A 10,934-nucleotide genomic window follows, 5' to 3' on the forward strand; every position below is an offset into this window, starting at 1 on the left:
TTTTTTTTTTTTTTTTTTTTTTTTTTTTTTTTTTTTTTTTTTTTTTTTTTTTTTTTTTTTTTGTAAAAACAATAAAAAAATCAACAAGTTCATACAATTAAAAAATATTGCTTCTTATTTTTTAGATTGGACTAGATTTTGGTTTCAAAAAAATGGAAAAATAGCCACAAAAAAAAAAAAAAAATACAAAATTTCTATTTGACATGTAATCTCTTTTGTTGAGCAACTATATATATATATATATATATATATTAGCATTTTTGCTCAAAACAGTATAATAAATTAAGAATGTTTCTTGAGAAATGAGAACCTAAAAATAGAGAATGTTAATAGAATTATTTTCAAATAAAAACAAAATTATTAACAGAAAGTTAATTGGTTGGGTAACTGAAGCCATAATTGATAACATGGAGATCCCTACAACACAGCAACAAATTTCATATGAAGGAGCTCTTCAAATTCCAAATCTTAAAATACAATTTCTTTTTCTTCACAACACTCTGATAAATCATAGAATTATCGGACAATTACTATAAATTCTAACACTAATGATAGATTTTACATCGCTAATATGTATTTGCTTCCCTACAACCTCCTCCCTTACAATGGATCGATGAGTTATACACTGCTAAAAAAAACTTGCAGCCGAGAACGAACCTGGTAATGTTGCCTACATAGCTCGCCAGGATAGGGATTCCCTACGACGACAATGTCTCGGTGGCAACGTCGGTATCTTCAGTTTCACTGCCATCCAGACGAATGGAGCTACCCCATGCGCTCGGAGCAGAACTGCCATTGCTGCTTGTAGCAAGGGGAGAGTCTGAAACTCCAATCGTTCTGACTTTTGCAGACCTCGAACTGCCACTGTCGATGGAGGAGGCCTGAGTTTTTGTAACCACTGGACGTACTTTACCAGAAATGCTAAGTGTTATGTCCTGTAAAAGAAGAAAAGTCCACATCAGGTGCTGCCATTTTATGTTGAACAAAGATCATGTTTATCTATGGTAGTAATTAACCATCATAAAAAATGGAAGAGAGGAGAGGCATACCATGTGCCTCAAAGCCATATCTAGTGATTTGTTAGAAAGTGTCCTTCCGAAGCCAGTGACGTCAATAGACGACTTGCTGGAAGGATCGCCACTGCTCGAGCGGTAGCTGCCTTGCTTCGGAGGGGCAAGCTTCCTCATGTTTACTACCCTTTCAACCATCTTGGTTCCCATGACCACCGGGCTAACCTCATTTTCATCAGAGGAACGTATTCTCTGCTTGAATGGAAATACTTTACCACTGTTGTATGCACTACTTCTGTTTGAGGCAAGTTGCTTCGAAGGAGAGCTTGGTTTCTGCCTAGTTTTCCCATTTGACATAGCCCTAAGGGATGATGATTTAGCACTACTGGCTGCAACTGGCCTTCCCCTTGTGGCTGAAGCTGGCCTTTCCGATAATGGACGTGCAGCTTCATCAAGTGGGAAATTTAGCACCTCAGAGGGTTTTGAAGGTCTGGTCATAATCGATGGAAAGGTGCCCCTTGAAGGTCTTGGATTACTAGAGCTTCTAGCATTAAACTTCGAGGTCGAAGATGATCGTTCATTAGGACGTGAAGTGATAGACGAACATGTTGGATTTGATGGACAACGATTAGGCGTTGCTGACCTTGATATTTTCTTTGTAGATGACACGGATCTTTCAGATGGGGTTGATGACCGAGCAGTGGTTTTCGCCGTCGTCGAAGATCTGACTGGAGGGACTGAAGCTTTAACATTGACTCGTGAAGTTGGCGTGGCTGATCTTGTAGGCTTTGTACTTTTAGTTAAAGTAGGCCGTGAAGTTGGTGTCGCAGATCTGGAAGCAGTAGCTGCAGAAGCCTTTGATGAGGGCTTTCTATTGCTAGCACATGAAGAATTCAGTTGTCCAGATTGAAAATTCGCTATGTTACTCACCGAGTTAGACTCTTCCTGGATGTTCACAAGCTGCAACCCCAAAAGGTGTAAGGCTAATCAAATACAGATGGGGAATATTGAGTTTGAATAATTGCAAATTCAACAGTTTTGATTGGAAAGTATACAATTTGCAGTTATTCAAACGGTTAATCAAACTTGTTGAGAGCTCTTACCCTCGGTTTCAGAGCAGTGGAACGAGAATTCAGCATATCATTCTTACTTGTAGGAGTTTTCTGTGATTCCGACTCCATTGATGAAAACAGTGGGGTGCCAGGTGGTGTAAGGAGCCTGAGAAACAAAAGAGAGTACAATGAATAGTAAATTTGATAACAAAGTAACACTTTTTAAAAGTATGAACTCAAATAATGGATCAGCATCCAAATTTATAATAATTATGCCCATATCAACAATAATAACCAAATATTTACCACATCTACAACAACATCATTACATGGCTCTATTTATGTTCTAAGACATTGAAAAATTTCTACTATAGTGTTTCAGGGCAGGGGATGATCCTTGATCCTTGGTCCTTGGTCCTTGAATGATGATATCAATGTGGATATAAAGGAGAAAGTTCAGGCAGGTTTGGCAGCTAATAATCTAAAAACAAAACTCCCAAAACAAGGGATTCAATGAAAATAGCGAAGAAATTCAAATATCACTTTCTTGATTTGAGAACGTTCAAGGTTTTTTTAAAAAAACAAAGCGGTTGATGAAATCGATTTTGTGAAAACCTTTGAATAAAGTTAAAGGGAAGGGAAGTGCACAGTATAACAGAGCTTTGTTTTATTCTCCGATAAAGGAAGAAAGGGGAATGAATGATAACGTTGAGGAACAAAATGACTTTCACGAGTCGTCTTTTGTCTTTTCAAATATATCATTCCGCTTTAACGGGTAAAATAAAAGGGAATCTCGCTGACAAAGACGACGTATTGGAACCCCATGTAGATGAAGAAAACAAGAACCAGGCTCGTTGTTTAGGTTCGAGTAGGACCAGAAAACTCAGTGAGGTACTGTTTACATCCTAATGCTACATGAATTCTTGAAATTATTTGAAAAAGCATCCGTTGATGAACAACATTCGACCCCACTGTACCAGTCAATGCTACTCTTAAATTGGATATTTCATGGTCCGTATTCAAAATTCATGAACAACAAATTGAAAAGAAAAGCCGATTCATCGCTGAGATATGAGTTGCTACAAGTATGAAATCAGAGAAAATGTGATTTACTTACCATTCGTACTCAGATTTTTCATTTTCTGAATCCATAAAATCCTCCGCTCTGATCTTCCGCGGTGGAACGGGTGATACAACATTCTTGGAGACGGGTGAACAAACACCATTATTGTTAGGTTCTGCAATTTACGAATCAGAAAAGGCCAAAAAAAGAATGAATCAAAATCTTCTAAAAAAGCTGATCGATAATAAACTTGGAAATTTCTAAAAAGTGTAGGAAGAAAAAATGACGGACCGGAACTGGAAAACGAAACGGTTTCTGAATTAGGATCAAGATCCTCCGAATAGCTCCGATGTAGCAGAGTCTGACTATCCATCTCCTTCTCAATCGTTCGCATATCGAGCAACATTGCAAGCTCTCCCTCCGTCCCGTTCGTGAACATTCCAGAAATTCAAACTAAAAGAAACAAAGCACGATTCCGCCGGTCCTTTCTTTCAATCTCAGGTCCGAATCTGAGTATTGATCATAAATCTTCCGTAAAGAAGAACAAGACAAAACCGCAGGTATAAAAAACTCAGTCCTCAGTCCTCTCCTCAACATTGACGAGACCAACAGATCCGACGAAAAATCAACAAGCCGAATACAAGAAGCTTAACTACAAGCATATACTAATCACTTAACATGAATCATAGCGATCAAATAATACGGATTACCATTTATCAGCGCCGGTGATGCTCCGGTGGGGCTTGAATCGGAAGATTGCGTCGGCGTGGAGCAGTGAAGATCGAGAAAACGGGAATGGAGAGACGAAGAGTTGGTTTGGGAAGATTTTTGAGAAGAACAAGTTTTGGGTGAATCTTCTTTGCTTTGGATTCGCTCTGTTTGTCAAAGTATTTGCAGTATTTCACTATCTCAGCACTCCGCGGCTTCGCCCCATGTGGCCGTTCAGATTTTTTTAAAATAATTATTCAAATCGAAATAAATAGTCTGATTTCGAATTATTTGGTTGCGCCTACGTGGAACCCTAATAATAATATTAATAATGTCATAAATGATCTCATACTTTCAAACAAGGAATAATAGTAATTAGAATAATAATAATAATAATAATAATAATAATAGATACAATTATTCAAATAATAAAATTAAAAGTCTCCTTCCATAGTGATTTTATTTGAAATTTTCACAAAATTATATATAGATCCATTTAATAATTATTTGATTTTGAATATTAAAAAAAAAATAATATAATTATGTCTTTTTATTTTTAAAAGTTTATTTGATTTTTTAAAACATTAGAAATAAAAAAGAAAAAAAAGAATAAGAGTGTTATTTATTTTTGAAAAATAAATAATAAATCATTTTTGAAAATATAGGGATGTAATTTGCAAAATAGACAAGGTATAGGGTGTGATATGCAATTAAACATGAAATAATAATAATAATAAAAATAATAATAATAATAAGATAACATCTCCTAAGCTTCTCAAATTTTCCAAATTTGAATTTTTAAAAAATTTCCCTTTTTTTAATGTAAATTTACAACTTAATCATAATTAAATTAGTTAATCAAGATTAATCAATATTTCTTGAATTTTTAGGGATATTATTGGCGAGAATTCAATAATTTAAGAATAAATTTAATATAAGAAAGAGAGAGGGGAATAAATGAAAATAGGCATAAGATTGGGGGTGGCAGATGAAAGAAGTAAATTATTGAAAAGGAATTCAAAGGGAGACGAGAAGATGCTCAGATTTAAACGTGGGCTGTTGGATTCCTCGAGATGAAGCAAACTTCCTGATCCGACGGTGGATATTTGGTCTGACAGTGTTTTAAATTTAATGGCCCTCGAGGTTCGTGTGGTTTTCAAATTGGGTTCCTTCCTGCGATGGACCCCACTCCTGAATTATGGAATGATTTTAATATTTTAATATCTTATATTTAATATTCCTAAGATAATCATACTCTAATTAGCATATTTTATATTACAAATTAGAATCAAGATTTTACACTTTTTTTTTTTTTTAAATATAAATTAAGAGTTATCCACTAATTATTTATTTTTTAGGATAAAATAATAAAATAAATATTTAGTATTTTGTTTTATAAATATTTTATTTTAAAAAGTTATTAAAGTTTTTAAAAGCTAAAAAATTTTAAAACAAAAAAAAGTTAAAAAAAAGTTCAGACGTAAACGGTCAATTTATCGCCTCATCGATGATTTCTTAACTTTTTAATGTTAATTTTGAAAATTCATAGTTATTTTTGAAACACGGTAGTATGGCTCTGGTCGGTATACTAATAATAAAATTACTTTTTAAGTTTTCAAAAAAATTTAAAAGTGTTTTTGAAGTTTAGAAAAAAATAAAAAATAAAACATTAATGAAATTTAATAATATTTTTAAAACAAGATTTTTATGGAAAACAAACTAGTTTTGTTTTAATATTTTGAAAGTTTAAGATGTTGGAATTTGTGCTGTAAAATCATAATTAATTATTAATTTTTTTTTTAATTATTTTATTTATAATTTAATATTATACCTTAATATGAAAATTTTAAAGTTATTAAGTAATTTTAAATAGCATGTGATGACTGAAAAAGTCTATAATATATGGATAATATTATGTTTTATCCTTGTAACACTATTTATATGACACTTTATAATTATTACAAATGATTTAATACAAATTGTTCACGTGAAGACATGAGTGGTGGTATCCTATTATATAATCAGTTTGTACAACATTGGACCATGAAATACTTAATCTCTCGTTATAGATTCGTTAATTGAGAAGATTAATATTTTACCAAATGATCATTAATTTTGGGTTACGAAATGTCCTTTGATTTGCATGAGTGAGAATAACTTTCATAGTCGATTCAATATACTTACCATTTTGAAGATTTGACTAAATAGGAAATTAGTAACATAATTTCACGAGATAGAATTCACTTCTTTTCATGTGTAAGTAGATGTAGTTCCATTAAGTGTTAATTCATTACTTGAACAATGAAACCCATCCTCTCAATAGCCCGAGAGGGACTTGGTGTATGGTTGGATTATAAACAAATTATTCATTCAGGAGTATTTAAGGTGTAAGATATAAGTATATGGGTAAAACAAACTTTTGTTCCAAGAGTAATTATGAACAACTTGCGAAGAATCGACTTACTCGTGGTGGTTTACAAAATTCTCTTCAAAGTTCTTTTCATCCAATCCTTTGGGATTCTTTTAAGAGGCTCCCACAAGCCAAGATCTCGTGATCCTCTATAGAATTCTATTTAAGTTTTTCTTCTTCTGTAATGACTCTAAATTTTTACTTACGAAGAGTTGCTAATAATATTTCATGTTCAGTTAATATGTGGAATATAACTCTTAAAAGAAATATCATTTCTAGCATAAATGTCGAAAACATTTAAACAACTTCATCTCTCGAAAACACCGCCATGTTCTTACATGTTTCATACAAAATATTAAATTTCAAAATAAAAAAAATACAAAATAATTTAAAACAATTAAATGCAAAGCAACTTATTCTAACCTAAGACTAGGAATTTAAATATACATCTACCCTATACATGTGTCATGGTCTCTACTCACGATGTCACTGTCATCCGTACATGGACACCTTGCCTTTATCTGAAAAATGATGTGGCACACGACCTGATTATTTTGAAGAATACTTGGTAAGGGACCCCACTATATGGGTCATTCTAAATGCAATCACATGCAAATATGCTCTAGGGATCTATGTCTATCTCTTTCTCATACTAGGGGTGGCCTCCAGTCCGGACTACTATGGATGTGTAGTACTTTCCTACACACAACCCACATGTGCGAGTGTGAATCCGTAGACGGTTCACACACCCCTGGACCCTCTAGTCGAGCTAGCTGTCCGTAGCGATGTCTAGAGGTCAGAAGATCCCTGATGTCATGCTCACCATGATCATCGTCATAAAGGGAAGTATCCCGATGCTTATGTACACAACATACATGAGGTCCCTCTAATACTCATCTTAACATCTCTTCTAACACAACCCTAGTCTCGTCGATCTGCTACGTTTAGTAACACATGCTCGTTAAATATTTATATTAATATCGTTATTTATGCTCTTAGGATTGTATCCTACGTTAATCTATCGACATGATGCAATATGACATTCATCATCACACAACATGCTTATGGAAAACATCATCATATTAAGGTAAACATCATGAAAAAACATCATACTCATCATAACGCCATTAAATGCATCAAGCATGCTAAGTACGTCATACATCGTAATATGACTCACGTATATCATCATGCATCATAGCTCATATATTATCATACATCATAACTCATACATCGTAATATAACTCACGTAAGGCATCATACGATACAACTCATACATCATAAATCATAAATATCGCATACGACATCGTACGTCATCACGATCAATCATACAGCATAGCTCATACAATTACTAGCCTATTCTATAGTAAGACTACTTACTTGGTTGACCTTAGTCAGAATTCTCCCTACTTATTAACGTTAGCTCCCGTTCCTCGAGAGCAACTCCAAATGTTGCCGGATTTCGTTTTCTATCACACCATTCGTCACCTTTCATTAGTATTTCACAATTTAATAATAACTCAACTAGTAAATGTGAAATACGACCCTAAAACGACCTCAATTACTTTAATCGGGGTCAAAATCAGAAAACATAGGGATCGGGGTCCAATTTGCTAAATCGAGCCGCCTAAGCCATTTTTGAGTCGAGGGACTGCACAAAGCCGAGTCGAGTTGAGCCATGAAGCTAAGAGCTTTTGTTTGCTGTAGCCAACATGTGTCGCTTAGGGGGAAGGACACGATGACGTTTCTTTTCGGGTCGAGGTGAGGGTTATGGAGCGTGTTTCCACGTGGGTCACGGAAATTTCCATTGGTGTTATGGTGGTTGCAATTCATCATATTTTATAACTTAGGTTAGAATTAGGGCAATGTTTTGTTTTCTAGTTTTTGATATATTATGTATTCTCATTTCTTATATGTTTTTGAATTTGATTTAAGGATTTTATTTTTAACATGCAAGTCCATGAGATCATTTACGAACTATTTAAAATGAAAGTTTTTGCATAAAAAGATCACGTCATGCAGACAATTATTATAGTAGAAAAATATTGTCGGATATATGTATGATGAAAAATTAAGGTTTAAAGTTCCCAACCTTTAACTATAGATTAGATGTATGACTCGAAAGATTAGAAACAAGGTTCACAACCTTAAATTGAGTTCACAACACCAATTAATTTAGTTGGTGACCTGAATGACTCGAAATAGGGTTCACAACCCAACACAACTTTGGTTAAGTTAGCGCTCCCAATTGCTCAAATAGAGTTCACCATCAATTTTCTTAGGGTTAAATTGTGTTTGTGTGGTAGAGGTTATGTAACACTAAAAAAAAAAAAGTCGATCAAAGTCAAAGGGGGTAAAATGGGCATTTTGGGCATTTTACCCCTCAGCCTATTATAAGGGTCTTCAGGTTTCTCCACAGAGTAACTCAAAAGAGAAAAGTGTGAGAAAGAAAGTTTGAGACAAAACTTGAGAGGAAAAGTAAATCGCCAGAGTCCTCGTCGAAGAATCACCAACCAACGAAATTCATCATCTACCGAGACTTACACTCTGAGTTTCTTCTGGGAGAGAAGAAAGACTCGTGTTGTTGTGATTCCTTCTTTCGCCAAGATCCGAGAGAAATCCGCAAGGTAAGATCTCGAACGTTATTCTTCAGATCTGAGATCTTCGTTTGGGAATAGAGTGTTAAAGTTTACTATCTTCATGTAGGGAAGATCCACCATTGATTTTGTGAGGAAATCGGACGAAACGTTGAGACCTGAGAATCTTTCCAAGAACGGTAAGGATGTTATCGGACCTCTTTCTGACGCTCATAACTCGTTGTATGATTAAGTAAAAAGCAAGAAAAAAATATTGGCACGTAGGTTGTAGTATAATCTAAATTTTTGTTGAAGAAGTCATTACAGTTTGGATTAAGAATCGAGAGATAGAAAAAATAAGAAGAACGTCGAAAAACTAATCGGAAACCTCATTTTTCAGCTAGGAGGAGAAAGAAGGCGACAACGCGCCATGTGTCAACTGGCAAGAAGCCCGCATGCACCAATAACCACCAGACACGCGTCGAATGCCGCCTAGGGAGACGCAGCTCCAACCTTCCAGCGACACGCGTTCGCGGCCAAGCAACCCGACAAGCGTTCCTCGGCTGACCAGGTACCCGCGCGACGAAACGAACCCCAGTGACCTGCGGTCCACCCGAACCATTGCCCCCGAACCGAACCGACGGCTCGCGACTGCAGAAAATAGTGGGCGCGTGACACTCGCGCATGGATCCTGCGAGTGACTTTGTCTCGACGCGTGGAAGTGCGTGTAAGCCCATTTTCGTCTTGTTTGACTTCTGTTTTCCCTATTTTCCTCCCAAATCCAATCCTAACTCTATATTGTAATACGCTAATTGAGGAAAAATCAGTACTTTCCGATAAGCTAATTGTGTGAAAACGCTGCGTAAGGGCACACATCATCCAAGTAAGTCACCACACGAAACTTTAGGAAGAAATACTTGTAGTAGTCGCTTGGTTATACATGCATGCTAGTTTAATTATCTTAGGTGGTAGCCTTCCGTGATTGAATGTAGGTATTTGACTGTTAAGAGTAAGGATGTATTATGTGAAATATTATGAGAATTATCTGAGTATTGCTATTATGTTTTAAGCTTCCGCTTTATATGTATATGATTAATTCATGCTGAAAGGAGGATGGGAACTTGTTTATTCTACACTCCGGGAGCTTGATGGATGTTATTGCCCCATTGAGCATGTATGTTTATTTTGCATAAATTTTGTATGATGATGTTGAATGATAGTTGTGTGCACAGTAAGTTAATTTCCATGACCCACAGGTTGGTAAAGTCTAGGGATTTGTGGTTAGAGTGACAAGTCACTAAGGTATAGACCTAACCTTTCCCCTGGTAGTGTAACAGATCACCACGACATATGAACCCTCTCTAGAGTGCCCTTAGGCTACATGTGTGTGATTGGTGTCATAGCTTCGTGGGGGACCAGGGAGTTCCTGATCAGAATCCGACTACTCTTAGCCGTTTTAGCATGGAAAACATGTGCCCACATCGTATAGACCATTTAGCTGGATGGGTTAAGGGGGTAGCTCTCCCCGACCAGGGGGACTGTCATGGGCCTAGGGGGTTGCAGCTCACTTCCTAGGTAAGATACAAGATAGTCTCAGAGCCATACCGAGGTAGCTACTCATAGGGCACCAATCATTACACAGGTCGGCATAAGGTAGGGGCAAGCCCCAAGGAGCTAAAACGAAAACTAGATGTCCTAGAGTTAAGTATAGTCCGTGGGAGTTTGTTAAGATTAGGTTGCGATAAGAGCCTACAAGTAGGTGACTTACTGAGTATAATTTTATACTCATTCTTGCTATACTTTTCTTTTTCATGTACGTGAGGCATTGGGTCAAGAGAGGGCACGTTGAACGTTGTGGGTTGTCATAGAGGAAGCGTGTCCCAGGGCGTCAGTCCGGTCTTACTGATTAGTACACTTTGTCCTTCCTGTTTTCTTTCCTTGTCTAAAACAACTCACCTATGTCCTCTTTGTATTGAGACGCTTTTCTTATGAAATAAATTATTCATTTTTGAAATAATGTTTTTTTTTTTTTTTTTAATTTCTTGCATACACACTACACGTCATAATCATTGTTAGTCACGACTTGAGATTAATTTTTTTTTTTTTTTTTTTTTTTTT

At 35.8% G+C, this 10,934-nt stretch overlaps 1 protein-coding gene across 1 annotated transcript; it reads right to left on the reverse strand.

The window, feature by feature from the left end:
- Positions 1-435: 435 nt before the first annotated feature.
- Positions 436-4,055, reverse strand: LOC111466271 (TRIO and F-actin-binding protein-like). The gene is made up of 6 exons (XM_023110880.1): positions 3,836-4,055; positions 3,417-3,634; positions 3,180-3,300; positions 2,114-2,228; positions 1,050-1,970; positions 436-935 (listed from the first exon to the last, which is right to left on the reverse strand). The coding sequence occupies exons 2-6, from the start codon at positions 3,562-3,564 to the stop codon at positions 699-701; spliced, it is 1,542 nt and encodes a 513-aa protein (XP_022966648.1). The 5' UTR covers positions 3,565-3,634; positions 3,836-4,055; the 3' UTR covers positions 436-698.
- Positions 4,056-10,934: the final 6,879 nt, after the last annotated feature.

Source organism: Cucurbita maxima, unplaced genomic scaffold (assembly GCF_002738345.1).
Source record: "Cucurbita maxima cultivar Rimu unplaced genomic scaffold, Cmax_1.0 Cma_Scf00030, whole genome shotgun sequence".
Classification (NCBI taxonomy): Eukaryota; Viridiplantae; Streptophyta; class Magnoliopsida; order Cucurbitales; family Cucurbitaceae; genus Cucurbita; species Cucurbita maxima.

Bases quoted from the DNA above. Each gene is read 5' to 3' on its own strand.
- LOC111466271 (XM_023110880.1), bottom strand. From the start codon at position 3,564: ATGTTCACGAACGGGACGGAGGGAGAGCTTGCAATGTTGCTCGATATG. The intron at 3,301-3,416 runs GTCCGTCATTTT...CGTAAATTGCAG, and splicing joins CGTTTCGTTTTCCAGTTCCG to AACCTAACAATAATGGTGTT. The intron at 2,229-3,179 runs GTAAGTAAATCA...TTTGTTTCTCAG, and splicing joins GAAAAATCTGAGTACGAATG to GCTCCTTACACCACCTGGCA.